Source organism: Gymnoscopelus braueri (assembly GCF_963280865.1).
Source record: "Gymnoscopelus braueri genome assembly, chromosome: 8".
NCBI lineage: Eukaryota > Metazoa > Chordata > Actinopteri > Myctophiformes > Myctophidae > Gymnoscopelus > Gymnoscopelus braueri.
The window spans coordinates 11,581,380-11,600,705 of record NC_137609.1 but is presented as its reverse complement, the minus strand read 5'-3'; the positions used below and the strand labels follow the sequence as shown (position 1 = coordinate 11,600,705).

Below are 19,326 nucleotides of genomic sequence, written 5' to 3'. Positions count from 1 at the left end.
AGTCACAGAGAACAGCTGTAATAGTCAACAACCATAGGGAAAGGCTTTTCATGCACGATCGCAGTCGAGAACGAGATCAGAAAGCTTCAAGTTTCCCTCGATGCAGTGGATAAGGAGGCAGGTTTTACATGAAAAGCATTGGGATTTTTATCATTCACTGACACAGTCGTGTCTATGTATCTTTCTATCTCGGGGTTCTTTTATTTTATGGACCCCCCACCCCCCAGTGTACCAAGGACACTGATGTCAAAAGATGTTTTGGCTAATTCAATTGTCAAAATATGATTGTACCTGAAATAAATTCAAAGTGGTGACATTGAAATGTTTGAATAATAACTAATCTATTGTTTCATAATAACTGCAAGTAAATTTAATATAGTGATAGTGATAATTTCTTTTTTGCTTTATTGTTAAATTAGTTGTACTTTTTCTGAAATTGTATTCTTGCTCTATAAAGCACTTTGAGCTGCATTTCATGTCATGAAAGGTGCTATACAAATAAAGTTTACTATTATTATCTATTACAGCCTTATTACATAATGTCTATTATCAGATTGGAGAAAATATATTTTATCAGATTACAGATTACAATCGTATTGCAGAAATGTATCGACCGCTGAATCAATCGATACACGTTTACAACCAATCACAAATAGTGTACTTGTAGCTAATTTTACTCATACAAGGTGAGGTACCTGCTGAAATCTATTCTCCCCCCTGAACTTGAACAAGGACACAGAGATGTCAGTAAGTCATGGGACAGTGTACAGTGTTTCTCGACCTTTTCAGGCCGTGACCCCCCAAAATAATCATATTTGAACTGGGGACCCCCCACCCTGACAAGCACTTGGAATCGTAGGAGTTGAGGCATTCAATTTTGTTTGACTTGGTTCCACAGATAAATATTGTGAAAATAGCAGATCTACAAGCTCACAACGCCTCGCTTCTGGCCCTTTTCTTTTCTTTCTTTTTGAGGTTTTAAAAGGGTCTTGAGTCCTTAAATTGTCACTTCACTGTCATCTGGGCCCCCCCCAAAAAAAATATGTGGGGACCCCCCTGGGGGTCCCAAACCACTGGTCTACTCTATACTCTATAGAGAGGGGTCTGGTCGCTGGACACAGGACAGACATAGCTTCATATCTGCATGCAGCTAAATGAGAATAACACACAGATGGAGACCAGCCTTGATAGTTGACAACAAGCACATACTGTAGAGTTGCCTTGACAGACTTAAAACTTAAACAAATGACAAAGTATTAAAATGAGAATATTCATCACTGCATGCTAAAATAATGCTAAAATAACACGAGTTAACCTATACAGTAATTATTTAATTTGATTTAAAATTAAGTTACTTCATTTTCAACTCGCACTGCAATGCTTATTAATATCATCTTATTCTTTGGATTTTTGTTATATTTTATTAAACACGTGTGCGCACAGGCATGCAAGCAGAGAAAAGCACACTATAAGGTTCCAAATGTTTCCCATTAGATTATTGTTTGTGTGTTTGGGAGACACTGCAGCTCCCATTGCAGAGATGCATAAAGTACAGCAGGGTACAGGCTGCAGCAGTGTACCACATGAACAGGGGGGAGGGGGGGGGGAGACATTAGAGGGGTTTTACACAAACAGCAGTGGTGTAAGAGTTAGGGTTAAAGGACATTTACATTTAATTTGGACATTCTGCATAATGAGTACTTTTACTTTTGGTACTTTTAAGTGTATTTTGATGCCAATACTTTTTGTACTTTTACTAAGTTCATTCTGAATACCAGACTTTTACTTGTTACAGAGTATCTCTACGTTGTGATATTGATACTTTTACTCAAGTAAAAGTACTTCTTCCACCACACTGACAAACCTGCCTGCATGAGGGTGGTCACTGCGTGGGGGAGAAGAGGGGTGCACCAAAAACGTCATGCTGTAGAGACCGCCCAGCTGTGTGTGTAGGTCACGTGCCTATACGTGTGTGTTGAAAGGGTGGGTGTGTGCAGTGTCATTGCAGCATCACGGGATGGTAGCCTATAGGCTACATCTGTATTTATTCTGTAAGATGACGTTTATTCTGTATTCTGTATGCAAGGCACCAACCTGCTTGTCTTGTCTGTGTATAACCTATAGATATATGGGCTTTCATGAAGCAGGTATAAGCAAATACAGTACAATCAAGCTCACTAAAAGTTCTCTGAGAACTGTACAGAACTGCAATGAGCATCCTCCTGAGCACAGGGATGCTGTGTTATGGTCGAGTTCTATGCACTGTCTTGGAGTAAGCCAAATAACAATAATAATAATGATAATGATGATCATAATAATATAAAAATGGGTGGTTATAGGCAATTCAAACAAATTAACATTACATTAATAATAATGATGATGACGATCATAAAAGTTTGCACTGTATGTTATATGCTTGCTTGTAGGCTACGACAAACATAAGCAAATAGTCTAATGCAGTCTAATGCAGTGCTTCTCAACCAGGTGGTCCTTGAGGGGGTTCCAGGTGGTCCCCAGCTAAAATGATGGAGAGTTGGTAACCAAATGGACCCTTATAGATCTTTTACACTCCCAAGCGTTGAATTATATTGTTAAACATCTGCATTACATTACTTAATTAAATAATTGTTGTTTTGATCAACGTTTGCCTGTTATCTCTCCTATTGGTACCAACATCAATTGTGGACAAAATCTCAGTCTTGGGTCTGAGAGTCTAAATCTCATCAAACGGTGGTCCATCCATGATGGCTCAAATGCCTAATAAATAATGGACCTTGATATGAAAAGGGTTGAAAACCACTGGTCTGTTCCGTTTGACGCACTTCCTCCTGGTGGGCTCATGTGTAGTGTATATATATATATATAATATATCTCTAGGGGGCTCATCATGGATCCAGGGTGGATTCTGGCTCTGGGCTCTTGTTAGGCGGCTCCCTGACGCCACCTGGTGGCATTCCAATAGCATTGCCTGATGTCCTGCACAATTCGCCGCTGCCTGCACAGAGCTACCGACTGTCCATTTCACGGGTAACTCTAACTCCACTACTTTGCCCCTTTGTTCGATATGTTTGCGTTCTTATAATGTGTTGTGTTTTGAACTCTGTAAAGAGCAGAATGATCTGTAACACACCCAAGGGAAAGGAGACCATGGATAATTACATGTTTCTAGCCTTGGGTCAAAACTAGTTTTACTTTCGTCTCTTAAAAGTCGCCTCGATAAAATAACCATTTATAGTCTTGATCCAAGGCTGACATGTTTCTGAACTCGTACTTTATTGGATTTCTTTCAAATGGAGTGTTGCATTGCCATTTGAAGTAGCCTATCGTGTCTAAACAGTTTCCATACTGCTTGGTACGCGGTGTTTTGATACAAAGTAGTGGACATTTCGAGCGGCTGACAAATGCGTCACGATGCGTCAACAACACCCTGGTGAACCGGCTGTAGAATGTACGTAACTAACGCTTTATACGCTTTGTGTACCGTCGCTGAACTCAGTTTCCCATGTTTCATTGCGCGCAGTGGTGGAAGAAGTGCTCAATGTTTTAACTTTTTACTTAAGTAAAAGTATCAATACTGCAATATAGAAATACTCTGTCAGTAAAAGTATGGAATTCAAAATGTAGTTGAGTAAAAGTACAAAATATATTGGTATCAAAATGTACTTAAATTACCAAAAGTAGAAAGTACTCATTATGCAGACAGCAGACTGTCCCATTTCAAGTTTTCAAATGTATAAAAATCTTTTGAAAATAGCAGAGCTACAAGTAGATCGGCTATTTTCAAATGGCCGAAACCCGAAATGTATAGGGCCGAAGTGGTTAATGTATGTTTTGTATTAATAATCAAAATCTACAAACTAACTAGTAACAAAAGTCTTCAAATAATTGTAGTGGAGTAAAAGTACAATATTTGCCTCTGAGATGTAGTGGAGTAGAAGTAAAGGTACTGAAAACTGGAAATACTCGAGTAAAGTTATCCATATACGGAGATAACTAACCTATGCATTCCGACATCTCCATATATATGGAGATAACTGACATACTCAGGTCTGACGTCATAGACTCCATATATGGGCCTAACCGAAATCTCCTGGCCTGACGTCATAGACCCTATCTTTGGGCATGACTGACAGCGGGAGCTCCATATATGGATATGACTGACATCACCGCAATGACCCCAGCACCGCAGCTAACGACATAAAAGGCAAAGGAACTCCCAGGTTAATTCAGAGCCATCGGCTATACCCGCATCAACTACCGATCGTACACGGCAGCAATACAGATCCCAGCTAGCTGGCTTTACACCCCAGATACCAAGAAGCAGCAATACAGATCTCAGGTGGGTGGGTTTAGTACAGTACTTGAGTAAATGTACTTAGTGACCTTACACCACTGATTGCGCGACCATATACTTTAGAAAGTTATTTCTACTAGGCTGTAGGCTCTGTTTTTCCTCAGGTGTCAAAGGTACCATCTCTACTGGCAAGCGAATGCAAATGGCGTTTAATGATTAAACCTGGAATCTCAGGACAACTTGCTACATTTTTTATGAGATCAAAGGATAAGAAGACTTAAAAAAAAACACCTTAGAGGTAGTAACATGCAAGGTGGACTGTGAAAAACACTTGTGTGGCCCAAGCAGGTACCAGAAAGGCTTTGCTTGATACTTTTTTAAAGTTGTTTTTAATACTTACAGACTAAGGTCGCAATGTTTTGGCGTTTAGCGGTGAAATTAAGACCTGCACTGAACGAGGCTCATTTGATCCATGGACTTGGGAAGAGGCATAAAGAATGCAGACACTTGATCAAGTTGAAGCACACTGACGCTCGGTCAAACTGGAAGCTACGTGAGGATTGTCTCGGTGAGTTTTTCCAAGAGAAAGTGCTTAGTTTGCACACACACACACACACACACACACACACACACACACACACACACACACACACACACACACACACACACACACACACACACACACACACACACACACACACACACACACACACACACACACAGTGGTGTAAAGTAACTAAGTACATTTACTCAAGTACTGTACTTAAGTACAATTTTGAGGTATTTTTAATTTACTGGAGTATTTCCAATTGTCTATACTTTTACTTCTACTCCACTACATATCAGAGGCAAATATTGTACTTTTAGTCCACTGCAATTATTTGAAAACTTTAGTTACTAGTTACTTTGCAGATATACATTATTACATTATAAAACATACATTAACCACTTTAGCTCTATTTTATACCTAGGCTATTTGAAAATAGCTGATCTACAAGTTCACAACGTGTTGTGAGCTTGTAGATCTGCTATTTTCAAACATTTTAGTACTTTTACTTTTGGTACTTTAAGTACATTTTGATACCAATGCTTTTGTACGTTTTACTCAAGTACATTTTGAATCCTGGACTTTTAATTGTAACAGAGTACTTCTACATTGCAGTATTGATACTTTTACTTAAGCAAAACATTTTAGAGTACTTTTTCCGCCACTGCACACACACACACACACACACACACACACACACACACACACACACACACACACACACACACACACACACACAGCCTAGAAGAGCCTATATATATATCTATATACTGCTGTATGTCGACACTATTTACAGCCTTTTCTGTACATCTCCAGAGCTCCACCATGACGGGCTGTCGATGCAGCTCAACTATGTGTGGCTGAGGGATCACTGTCGCTCCGCTGACAGCTACAATGCCAAGACAAACCAGAGGAACATGGACACGGCGAGCATAGACCTCAACATCCGTCCAGCCAAAACAACCGTGGAGGACGATCACCTTGTACTCACATGTAAGTAAACTGTGCTTAGAGTTCAGTGATTGGCAATGTTTTTTCTTAACAAAGAAAAAAAGTGTACTTTTTCAACCACTATATATATATATATATATATATATATATATATATATATATATAAATAAATACAATTCTACTGACTTGGTTCAGTACAATGATCACATCTGATACTCATCTAGCCTCATTATAGGGTCACAGCAGCAGTAAGGTCATTGCCACACATTTGCACAATGGCTAAATGGCTCAGTATAGTATCTTATCTAAATGATTTTACTGGTTTGAACGATGTCCTTTGCCTGACCACACCAAAGGACTGATCATGATAGTTCCTGTTGTTTAATTCATGGCCCATTTAACCACTTTAACCCTGGTATCCCAATTTAAAAAAACAAACAAAACAGTTTGTATGTCTGCTATTTTTGGTTTAATGATTATAAGTGAAATCAACTCTTATATTATTATTTATATAGCACATTTTATGCACAGTAAACTGTGCTTCACATTAAAGACACACACACTCACACTCACACACAGACAGACCAGTGCTACTCACACCTGTATAGACAAACCAAAGGCTTGAGATGTGAAAGTGACTAAAGGCACTTTCATTTGTGTCGCCTGATGATCACATTAAAGGAATACTTCACCCCCAAAAAATTAAACAATTTGTTTTGTTGCATATCTGAGCCAATAATTACCAAAATTAAAAGATATAAAATAATAATATAAACTGTAAAACAACTCTTACAGTGTAATCACTGATGAGCCTACTGATGATATAGGTTCAAAAACTATGTTTTAAATATGGTTTTGCTTGTGTTAAGATTGGTCTCCTATTAACTTCAATTAATCATGTATTGGATTATTGGCTCAGGAATGCGACAAAAACAGGCTTCATGGGGTGAGTAATTGATAGACCTTTTTTGGGGGTGAAGTATTCCTTTTAACATGAGAACACACATTAGGTTTGATAGCTTATGCACTGTTAACTGATCTAATTTGGCCAGCAATAATTATTTTGGGGTATTGATTGAGTATAAACATTGACTTAAATGGGACGATAAAGCTCCATTTGAGTACATTCTTTTCAAATTTGTATTTTTTTTTTACTAGAAGTTGTCATGTCCCTTTTCTATAAATTAAAAGTGTGTTTGACCTCTTGCCCTGCTGGTTTTCCCCAGGGCCCGACGGTCACGTGACAAATTACAGCCTGAGCTGGCTGGCCGAGAACAGCTACGAGCGCCAGAGGCTGGCCACCGTCCAGCCGCGCGTCCTCTGGAACTCCGACATCTACGCGAGTTCCAAAGTAGCCTCGGCCGACTGGGAGAAGATCATGAGCTGTGACGACGAGCTGAAGACGTTTCTCCAGTGCTTCCTGCTCTATGGCGTCGCTTTGGTGCATGGAGTTCCTCCAACGGTTCGGGACACGGAGAGGTTAACCCAAAGGGTCAGCATAATCAGGTAGTGCTGCTTGTAGTTTTGTCAAGGTCGTACAGTAGACGGAGCTTCCCTGGGATGTTTACTCACTCTAGTTTACCGGTTGGGCTGGGCAATATATCAATATTATGTATATATAATCTTATTGATACACAATATACACATGCCAATAAATGAGTAATTAAGGAACTAACAAGCTGGGTAGAATCTAAACAATCACATACTGTACATACAAATTAGTACACATTTTAATATTCTTGTGTGCATGTTGAAGGAAAGTGTTTATTTGGAATTCAAATTGGATTAGCGATTGCTTTATATACAGTAGTAGGTAGGGAAGTGTAGAGACAGCAAAGTGAGGACAGAGAAGGAGGAACAGCATGCAACACATGTCTCCGGGAATGTCGCAATTATGTGGTCGATGAAGTATCCAATCATCTACCTGCATGCCCCAATCAAAGTTAGGGTCTAACACACACACACACACACACACACACACACACACACACACACACACACACACACACACACACACATATCTATATATCATATATATATATATATATATATATATATATATATAAAAGTTTTCTTCTGCTGACTTCAGTACAAGGATCGCATCTGATACTCATCTAGCCTTATAGCGTCACAGCAGCAGTAAGGTCATTGCCTCCTGTGAAACACATTCACACTCATCTACAGTAGCTCATCTAGCCGTACTATGTATGAGACTAGATATCGTCCGGGATTTGGGATTTTGTAGTACCGTGATATGGCATACGTGTGGTCTATTCCTGGTTTTAATGATGAATAATGTTAAAAAAAAATGGTTGTTTTTGCTATTTTCCCAAAATAAATCAAATTGATATCATCACAATACGATATTATCGGCACAATATCGAAATCTAGGTATTTAGACAAAAACATGGTGACATTTGATTTTGTCCATATCGGCCAGCCATACCGTCGTCTCGATTCTGACATTTGTTATCCCCACCAGAGAGACTACGTATGGGAGAATGTGGAGCTTCACCTCAGATCAGTCCAGAGACGACACTGCCTACACCACACTGGCTCTGGATCGCCACATAGACACCACATACTTTCAGGAACCATGTGGGTAGGTAGTTTTCAACATTCAATATCATGTTGCCATATCAACCAAGGTTGCCAGGAATTTGTCTCATTGTGCTCAGGACAAACAGAGGACAGGACTGTTTGTTTCCATGTCATGTATTATTTTTAAAGGGACTACACCATGAATTTTAACTTTTCCTTATTTTTTTGTGTGTTTTTGGTCTCCCCTACCTCTCTTCTATCCCCAAAAATACCCCAGTTTGAGCACTCAGGCTTTCACTGCATATCTGGGGTTTTATGTAAATTGTCTCAAAACAGACCAAACTGATTTGCCCCAGCACGTGACGTCACAAGCGATACAATCCTTACAATTCTTTTTTATTTTTATTTTTAATTTTTTCCACACAGAACCAGGAGATAACATGCATACAAACTGGCTCAAATCAGGACAATGTGGTATTGCAGGTGAAAGTGCTTTATAAGCCAGAGAGAAGTTAGTTGGAATGAGTATATCTGAGCCTTGATTTAGGCTCAAACCTTTTGAAAAACGTTTGAGGGACATAAACATTATGATATAAATATTACATTTTCATGGTGTAGATCCTTTAATGGCAGTAGTGTATTTTAATTTAAAATGTAAATATTTTAAATATATTTAACCACTTAAACCCTAGTCTAGTAAACGGGACCTGAGTTGTCTCTCTGTTCCGTGCTTTTTTCTGTCTACGCCAAATCTCCATGCCAAAAATAGCCGATCTACAAGCTCACAACGCGTTGCAACCAGTGGCCTAGTATCTGGCGCTGGAATTGAAGCTCTCTTTCCGCTCTCTTCTCTTTCTCTTACACAGTGCTGTTCCTATTAATTGACTACAGTTTATTCACACAGCGGCCATTTTGCTCTCACGTCATATTTGCGGGTTGGGTGGCATTATTTCATTAACTTAATAGCAAAATGGCCGCCGTGTAAATATGGTGAATGGCCCTGCAGATGTCTCTATTTCACCTTCTACCGGTCGCGATACATTATAATCTCAATCTCAATACAAAACAGGTTTTGTGCGGACTTTATGCTCGATTCTATTATCTTAGTAAACCTTTTCATAAACTCTTTATGTTTTCAATCTCTAGTTTAAAGTCTTTTTTTTAAATCATCATGATATGCGTTTAGTAAATTATGGTCCCATTAATTAAAAAATGAATGATAAAGTAGGGTATGTTTCTAGGGTTTCTACTGGTTATACCGAGTGAAGACCCGCCACGTCACTGCGGTTGCAGCCAATAGCATTAACACATTCGGTGGCAGAGTTTTATTAAAACAGATTACGTTGAGTGCCAGAGATCTCACCGTTTGTAACGCTGCGCTGTTTAGAACTGCAGACTCCACAGCGAGCACCCGAATGTAAACAATATATGCGTGCACGATGGTGGATGGTCCTGAATAACGCCTGGAACAATGACATCTCTCACGTGAGTCACCATTGTGGAGTGATCGCGGATCGAAAATGACTCGTTTTCCCCACTAAAAAGTTAAGGAAATGTGGAGTTTTTTTGCAAGGAGATAGACTGGGAGCGGACGGGAGCCAGTTTTTTTGGCACAGTGATCCATCTGTCCCTTCCTTCCCAGAGTCACCGTGGGTGATTCCAAAGCTGTGCTAGCCCCCCCCCCCCCCCCTTTGTGGAAAAAAACGAAAAGATTGATTTCACGGAGAATCACGGTGTTGGCACCTAAGCGCCAAAAATGTAAAACCGGAGATTCACGATTTTGGCACCCAATGTATTAATTTCCGACCGGATATAGAAACATGGCGGATTTGAAATTGCTGAAAAACAGGCTTCAAAACTGGTCTGTAGAAAACCAATGGCGTCACTTTGTCCATTATTATTTATTTTTTTACAGACTATGGTTGCAACGTGTCGCATTGTCGATCTGCTATATCTGGCGAAAAGATTTTAGTGTAGAAGGAAACAAGGGCAGTTTTAACACCAAGGATTTATACTGTGTAGAATCCAGGTGTTCCATTGCCTCAAGCACGAGGGAACGGGAGGAAGAAATCTGCTGGTAGATGGCTTCTACGCTGCCGACAAATTACTCAAGCAGTCTCCTGAACACTATGAGCTGCTGGCGACTGTTCCCATCAGACATGAGTACCTTGAAAAAACATCCACCTACCGCACCCACATGATCGGCATTGGCCCCGTGCTCAACGTGTATCCCTGGAACAACGAACTCCACCTCATTCGGTACAACAATACTTTTAATTTGCAGTGGTGGAAAAAATTACTGTTTTTACTTAAGTAAAAGTATCAATACTTGCAATGTAGAAATACTCTGTTACAAGTGAAAGTCTGGAATTAAAAATGTACTTGAGTAAAAGTACAAAAGTGTTGGTATCAAAATATACTTAAAAGTATATGTAGTCCATTTCATAAGTTTTCAAATGAAAAAATGTTATAAGAATCTTTAGAAAATAGCAGATCTACAAGCTCACAATGCGTCGCATCGCGACACATTGTGAACTTGTAGATCGGCTATTTTCAAATGGCTGAAATGTATATAGGGCTGAAATGGTTAATGTATGTTTTGTAATAATAATCAAAATCTACAAAGTAACTAGTAACTAAAGTTTTCAAATAATTGTAGTCGAGTAAAAGTACAATATTTGCCTCTGAGATGTAGTGGAGTAAAAGTACTGAAAATTGGAAATACTCCAGTAAAGTAAAGATACCTCAAACTTAAGTACAGTACTTGAGTAAATGTACTTAGTTACTTTACACCACTGTTAATTTTACTCGACAAAGGAACCCCCTTAACAGTCACGTTTCATGAAGTGTAGAACCCTGGGTTGTATAGCTACTGTTCCTGGGCATTATATGAATTTATGACTAACTAATACTGGCATAACGTGGGTGCAACTGCTCCCAGTAGGTGAAAAGGCATGTACCAAGACATTTATTTACGGTATATATTGACAAAAACTGCTTTCTTTGCATTTGTTCTTGTGCTAAAAGTGTGATTTTGAGACCTGTTTCGCCCTTCAGTTTATTTAGTGCTCCTCGCTCACAGCACAGACGCAACAGATAAAGATTATTGTACAATATTTGGACGATTATGGCCAGGTACTGTAGCTAAAGCATGTATGCAACCCAAGGCTTATCAAAGATCATCATTTAATCTAGGACTTGGCTTTGATATGGAACCAAAATTATTACACTATATGATAACATTAAAATATATACATATTTGTGTGTGCTTTGCAGGTACAACAACTATGACCGTGCTGTGATAAACACAGTTCCCCATGATGTCGTTCAGCGGTGGTACGAGGCTCATCGACAACTGACCGCAGAACTAAGACGGCCAGAGAATGAACTATGGGTTAAACTGACGCCAGGCAAAGTAAGTTGTGTGTGTGTGTGTGTGTGCGTGTGTGTGTGTGTCAAACTGTGTCCCATTTGAAAAAAGAGAAGACAAAGAGAAGTATACATCAGTTTATTTCTCATTATTCTGTCAGTATTACTTGTTTACCACATTAAAATGATGTCCACAGCAAGCTATGAATATTACTATATTGTTCACCACTGTCGACAATTTTTTTAAACTATATCTTTATAGTTCTTAGTATGGACATTTTTTGGGCATGTCATTATAGGCAAAATATATTCAACCAAAATTGATATTCTTTGAAAATAGCAAAATCTACAAGCTTGCATGTTTCATTATAAGCTTACCTTACAAGCTCTGGTTTTCTAGATAGGATATTCATCGTACGACAAAGTTTATAGGGTCTTGTCACAGTGCTGTTTTTTTGTATGTGTTTAAGGTGATTTTCATAGATAACTGGCGTGTCATGCACGGCAGAGAGTCTTTCACTGGGCTGAGAGAGCTGTGTGGTTGCTACCTGACCAGGGATGACGTCCTGAACAATGCACGTTCCCATGGACTGCAGGCCTGAGTTGACATGAAGCGGTATGCTGTGTGTGTGACTTCTGCGTCTTTTCAATGTCACATGAAGTACATTGACCCGCAAATCAAATTGATCAGGTGCTGATGATGTGTCGAACAAAAAAATGAAATTAAAGCTAAAAAAACGAAACAAAAAAAAATACTGCTTATAAAAACCTAAATCAAGTTGATCTCTTTTATGAAGCTCAGTCTCTGCAAAGTTATCTCACTCGTTAAAAATTCCCTTTTTTATGAAATAGTTCTTGAAATAATGTATAGTACTTAGCCCTTAATAATAAAAATCTATTAACTTTTATTTGTGTGTCAGTCTTCATTTTCAATTAAGAATGAGATGAGTCAACAGTTAATATTTTAAATGTCACACTGAATTTGTAATAACGAAGACCGTTATGATTACCTTTGATTACCTTTGAATACTGTTCTTGCATCCATATTATTGTAGTGTTTGATTTTATATTCACAAAGATTTTAAGTAAAAAAAAAAAATGAAACAAACGTTTCTCAATTGTACTAAAAAACACACAAACAAAAGTAAAAAATGAAAAGATTGATTCAGAACACTAAATGTAGTAAAAATGCAATATCAAAGGTGGCAAACAGACATACGGCACTCGACAGACTCCTTTGGACTATAGCACAAACCAAGGGACATCTGGAACGAGTCCCAATGTCAGCCCTGTTTAAAAACGCCTTTCTGATGGCACTGTTTTCAAGCTTGTGCCTCATCTTCCTCAGCATGTTGGTGTCTGGTCACAGTTGCCATGGGAACCCCATCTGAGGTAGATTGGGCCTGGTGAGTGCTCCTCCTGGTGGAGAGAAAGGGGTATGATATTGCAGCCTTGCCACTGTATTATACAGGGTTTACTGTATAGGTGTTCAGAAGTCAAATTCAGGCACATAAAAAAAGCCTTATTTTATGCAATTCAGTATCATTGATCAGACACCAAACCTATAACTATTCTACAATGACAATGCATTTTATTCCAGATTCAAGCACATTATTGACCTTTAAATTGATCAAACCGCCATCAAATCGATGTTTTTCTTGGGACCATTTTTGGCTAGATTTGTCTAATCAATCTGCACTTTAAAATGAATTAAAAGGCAAAGATAGCATGACTGACAAGTGAATGGGTTAAATTTAACATTCAATGATTCCCACCACCTGCATGACACTTCATTATGCGAGTTAACAAAAAGGTGAACATGATCTCACTTCATCTCGCTGGCCTCCTGCTCTTTGACTGCGCTGTATTTGTGCTTCTTAATTTTGTGTGCGATGAACCAGACAACTAGGATGATCAGCGCACATCCGAGCAGCGCGCCTATCACCGCCCCTGTAATCAGCCCGTCTCCTGCTTCTGTAAATTGACAAGTTGTTACATATTTGTGACGAATCTGTGTAATTTTTTGATTTCTTTGGCTATTCAAAAATAGCAGATATACAAGCAAGCTCATAGCGCTATGAGCTTGTAGATCTGCTATTTTTGAAGATTTTTTTTTTGAATATATATAAAAAAGCAAACATTTGTAAAAGCGAACATTTGTAACTCAAATCTTTGCTTCTGGGGATTCTCCAAATGTCTAAATCCTAACAGTGTTTTTGAAAATGTATTTGGCCGTGGACCCATCTCAAAATATTTTATTCCAGGGACCCCCAGAAGTTGTAACAGAGTTAAAAAATGTTAGCTTTAAAAAAATATATGTTCAAAGATTTGCAAACATTTTTGCTATTTAAATTTTTTTTAGCAGATATACAAGTTCATAGCGCGGCACTCGGTGCCGCGCTATGAGCTTGTAGATCTGCTATTTTTTAATAGCCCAAAGAAATCCAATGAAAGACACAGATGAGTTCCCGGTCTTAAAGGGTTAAATAACGTAGATTTATTGCATAGAGAAAAAAGGTCATGTGACCCCATACCTGGAGTGAGTTCCACACTGCAGATGGTGAATCCCACGACATTGGAAGCGTTGCACTGATACTCTCCAAACTGAAACTGTGATATGTTTGTGAACTGCAGTACTCCAGTTGTAGTAGCTAAAGAAAAGAATATTTAGAGAACACACAAAGTGCATACAGTGAGTGTTCAGTCACAGACTAATCGCTAATTCCTTCCCAGTGCACACTTCTATTTAGTACACGCACACACCAGTGGTGGAAAGTAACTAAGTACATGTACTCAAGTACTGTACTTAAGTACAATTTTGAGGGATTTTTTACTTTACTGGAGTATTTCCAATGTTCTGTACTTTTACTTCTACTTCTACTCTACCTACTACAATTATTTGAAAACTGGAGTTACTAGTTACTTTGTAGATTTGGATTGTTATTACAAAAACATACATTACACTTCAGCCCTATGTACATTTCGGCCATTTGAAAATAGCAGATCTACAAGCTCACAATGCGTCGCAATGCAACACATTGTGAGCTTGTAGATCTGCTTTCACATTTGAAAACTTGCGACATGTCTACTTTCGGTACTTTATACCAATACCTTTGTACTTTTATTCAAGTAAATTTTGAATTCCGGACTTTTACTTAACAGTAACACGTAACAGAGTATGTCTGCATTGCAGTATTGATACTTTTACTTAAGTAAAACATTTGAGTACTTTTTCCACCACTGACACACACACACACACATACACATACACACACACACACACACACACACACACACACACACACACACACACACACACACACACACACACACACACACACACACACACACACACACACACACACACACACGAACGCACATACTACTTACTGACACCCGTCACCGGCATCCTTGTCTTCGTCTGGTCCAGTCTGATCCAGGTGTATGTCGGGGTGGGGTAACCAATTTCGCTGTGGCACTTGAGGGTGACCCGGTGTCCGGACTCCACGTCACCGTGGACGGCACAGTACGGAACAGACGGCTTCTCTGAAAAAAAACGGAGAGAGGTGATGATTAATGAACGTGCCAAAATAATTGCTTTTTAACCCATTTAGACCGGGAAAGAAAGTCATTTTTTTAATTTCTTTGGGGTATTGAAAAAAAATAGCATATAATTTTTTGGGAATAATCTGGAAAATTTGTGCCCCCCCAGATGCAAAGATTTTTGTTACGAATGTTCGCTTTAAAAATATATATATATTGGAAGATTTGCACAAATGTTCATGTTTTTTCCAAAAATAGCAGATTTACAAGCTCATAGCACATAGCTCATAGCACTGTGCCGTGCTATGAGCTTGTAGATCTGCTATTTTTTTAATAGCCCAAAGAAATAAAAAAAATGACAGAGATGCGTCCCCCGGATTAAATGGGTTAAGTAATTACACACCCTTCAGGAGAGAGGAGAAATTCTGTCAAAAAGGCATTAAAAAAAATCCAGGTCCAGGCACTCAAGGTTGGATTTTGTAGGTAAAAGGCCTTTATTATATTTGGGCTACAGACATTAATGTCTGACCAAATATGATAAAGGCCTTTTACCTACAAAATCCACCTTGAGTGGCTGGACCTGGATTTCTTTAATGCCTTTTTGACATAATTTTGAACATTATTCCCTTCCATGAGCACCAGGGATACCAGTAGCGCTTAATTCAGGGGTGGGCAGGATATTTTTCCAGGGTTGCCATACTGACTTCGCTAAAGTGAGTGAAGGGCCAAACATTGGACTATTGGATTGAAACTTCAAACACATGGTGCTGAATGATGTTAAAACTGCACGAATGTGTTCGACACGACTACTTACTAATAGGCTTTTTTTCTTCTTTTTTTCTTCTTTTTTTTTTACAGCTGTACTGTATCACTCACATTATCAAACACATTGCATTATGTTATAAATATGGACTCAAGGCAGAGTCTTATCAGTGGTGGCAAAAGTACTCAAATGTTTTACTTAAGTAAAAGTATCAATACTGCAATGTAGAAGCACTCTGTTACAAGTACAATTCCGGAATAAAAAATGTACTTGAGTAAAAGTACAAAAGTATTGGTATCAAAATGTACTTAAAATACCAAAAGTAAAAGTACTAAAATGTTCGAAAATAGCAGATCTACAAGCTCACAACGCGTTGCATCGCGACGCGTTGTGAGCTTGTAGATCGTCTATTTTCAAATAGCCTCGGTACAAAATAGGGCTAAAGTGGTTAATGTATGCTTTATAATGTAATAATTGATATATGCAAAGTAACTAGTAACTAATGTTTTCAAATTATTGTAGTGGAGTAAAAGTAAAATATTTGCCCCTGAGATGTAGTGGAGTAGAAGTAAAAGTATTGGAAATAGGAATTACTCAAGTAAAGTTAAAATACCTGAACATTGTGCAGTACTTGAGTAAATGTACTTAGTTACTTTACACCACTGCACATTATAAACATTTAACATTTGAGTACATCCGCACACAGCCCCCGAGGTCGTATCTGTGGCTTAATTGGTTATTGTAGTAATAATCTAAATGTGCAAAGTTACCATAAACGAAAGCTGTCAAATAATTATAGTGGAGTAAAAAGCACAATATTTGTCTCTGAGATGTTGTGGAGGAGAGGCATAAGGTGTCGGAAAAAAACGTCCACGTCGAGTTAAGTAAAAGTACCTCAAAAATTGTACTTGAGCACGTAGCGGTACTTGAGTAAAGGTGCTTAGTTACTTTCCATCACTGCTGTTATGTATTTTGTATGCAGTGTCAGGGTTCACAGTCACACTTTAATTTCGTCGCTGTCGGGCAGAAACCTTGTATCTCCATTTCGACTTTGTACGTTTCCTTTTTTCCCCCCCGTTAATTAATGCCCTACTTCATCATAAAAGAGCGTCGCGCGAAATGAGCGAAAATAGCAGATCTACAAGCTCACAACGCGTCGCAACGCGACGCGTTGTGAGCTTGTAGATCAGCTATTTTCACTGTTTTAAAACGTTTTAAAAATAATAGCGAGAAAAAAAGAAACGCTTTTTTGGACTTACAGGGTTTCCACGCGACGAGACGATTTACAACACTGACAATAGGGAGGCCGCCGCTGCTGCTGCTGCTGCTGTTACCATGGAAACTAAACCATGGATACCGAGGCCCTGCGAAGGTTGTCGTGGTAACTCGGTGAATGAGAGGACGCAGGCGGAATGTGATTCACTCATCACACAGGGCCCTAATGAATGTGTTTATGGTCTGTGACAATGGCAAACGTAGGGCATGGGGAAAAACATGTATACAGCATTCTTCTTCATCCTCTTAATCTTTGTTGTATTCTCTGCTTTGCGCTCGTCGTTTCAAGTTATCCTCGCGCCTTTTCCTCTTGTCCGTCTTCTCTTTGGCTTATGGTCATCTTTAAACTTTTTCACCAGGTCTGCATCTCGTTTTGCTGCCATCTTCTTTTCCATTAGAGAAGTACTCAATGGCTTATCTTGAACCATTTGCAGAGAACCTTTGTTTATTGCGGTCCTTCCACACTCGTCCAACCATGGTGGTCCAGGGGCTCCCACTGTGGTGGGTGGGCCGTGAGGATATTATTATTGCAAGTGGGCCCCCAAATAATTGGGTGAAACACCCAAGATTTTATTGATAATTTAACGGTAATATAAAACAAAATATATGTGAACATTTTAAAGGACATGGTGGTTCTTTGTTTAAAACCTTCAACAACTAAAAAAATGTGTTCATTGTGTATACTTCAAGGTGTACATATATTATGTTAAATAACCATTTAAGGCCTTCTTAGTCATACAACAAATCTTTTATTAAAATTGGCCTGTGGTGTAGACATTGGGTAGGTGGTCGGGCATCATGAACAGATCTACAAGCTCACGCAACACGTCGTTCGTGTTGTGAATCGTGACGCGCTGTATGCTTGCTGTAAGAGCTGCTGTTTTCACTATTTTAGAAATATTTTTTGAAGTGATAAGTGAAAGTGGTTGTGTGTCTTTGGGTCGTATGAATATTTAACCAAAGGAAATTGCTGTGACTAAACAACATACATTGAATCCTTAGGAAGTCAGGTTCTGTTTTCCATTTCCTGAAAAGTAATAGTTTTGGACATACATACAAGGTTTCTGCCCAACAGAACATATGTGTATAATAATAATACAAATAATAATTATTAACATTATTTGTGGAATAATCCATGATTATGAAAGATAACTGTGTATTATTATTGGTGCTAAAATAAGGTGCTGTAATTGTTCCTGCAGGAGTTCTATTTAAGTCTGACCAAAAGCCCACTGTAGACTCCCTGCTGTGCGAAGAGCCTCAAAGGAACCTCGCATTCTTAGGCGGGGGTAGCTGCTAGATAAGAGACAAAAGCTTTGTGTGAGAACAAAGCCAAATGGTTGACTGGACAGATAGCAAAGGTGCCAGTCTGCTTTGCTGTGACAGGAAGCAGCAGGCAATCGCAAGGCTTTGTGGGTAATCAGAGCTTCCTGTTTGCTAGAAACTCCCTGTAGGAGGACCTAATTCAAGAAGTTGATAAATTCCCTGCTTTGGAGCTAGCAGATTCAGATTCGGATAAGTGACTGAACCGTGGGTCGTTCTAGGATATGGGTTCTGGAGTGACTCACTGAATCATTTGGAAAGAGTGTGAGATTAATAGTGAGTATTGAACATTGTAATGATTGTATGTTTGATGGGTTCATGATTGTGTAATGTCATATCCTTAATACTGTAAATGTTCTGTGCTTGTTTTCTCTCTAAGGTTTAATTACCTAACTGATCTAAAGGCTACTAACTGATCTAAAGGCTACTAACTGACCTAAAGGTCTAACTAACTAACAACCTAAGTATTAGAATAGAGTTATATGTTTGTAATTGTGATTAGTAATAAAATACCTTAAAAGACACCAGTTTGAGTAATTTGCTTAGACCCTCCACACTCTGACCTACCCTTTCATTGGGCCTAGTAACCGTAGCTTAACTCTGCACAAAGCAGAAACTACGATTAACTATAAAAATGAACAGTAATTAAACTATTCTTATGCCCCCGGAGGAGGCATTTTGAGTCAAAGTAGAATTACCTAGGTTAAACTGAGTTTAGTA

General features: G+C 38.8%; 2 protein-coding genes across 2 annotated transcripts in view; one reads left to right on the top strand and one right to left on the bottom strand.

The window, feature by feature from the left end:
- Window positions 1–2,972: 2,972 nt before the first annotated feature.
- On the top strand, window positions 2,973–12,610 carry tmlhe (trimethyllysine hydroxylase, epsilon; the record flags this gene model as incomplete). Its single annotated transcript, XM_080435941.1, has 8 exons — window positions 2,973–3,027; window positions 4,725–4,862; window positions 5,658–5,834; window positions 7,019–7,298; window positions 8,275–8,394; window positions 10,356–10,592; window positions 11,610–11,748; window positions 12,173–12,610. Coding segments are annotated over 8 exons (1,278 nt in total), but the record flags the coding sequence as incomplete, so codon positions are not given.
- Window positions 12,611–12,652: 42 nt separating this feature from the next.
- LOC308090674 (V-set and immunoglobulin domain-containing protein 1-like) overlaps window positions 12,653–19,326 on the bottom strand; it is a gene marked incomplete at its 5' end in the record, with an annotated part of 37,956 nt that continues 31,282 nt past the window's right edge. Inside the window, 4 exons of the mRNA XM_080435940.1 lie at window positions 12,653–13,121; window positions 13,532–13,676; window positions 14,237–14,353; window positions 15,093–15,248. Coding sequence (XP_080292066.1) covers window positions 13,025–13,121; window positions 13,532–13,676; window positions 14,237–14,353; window positions 15,093–15,248 — 515 coding nt within the window. The 3' untranslated portion in view covers window positions 12,653–13,024. The remainder of the gene's footprint in view (window positions 13,122–13,531; window positions 13,677–14,236; window positions 14,354–15,092; window positions 15,249–19,326) is intronic.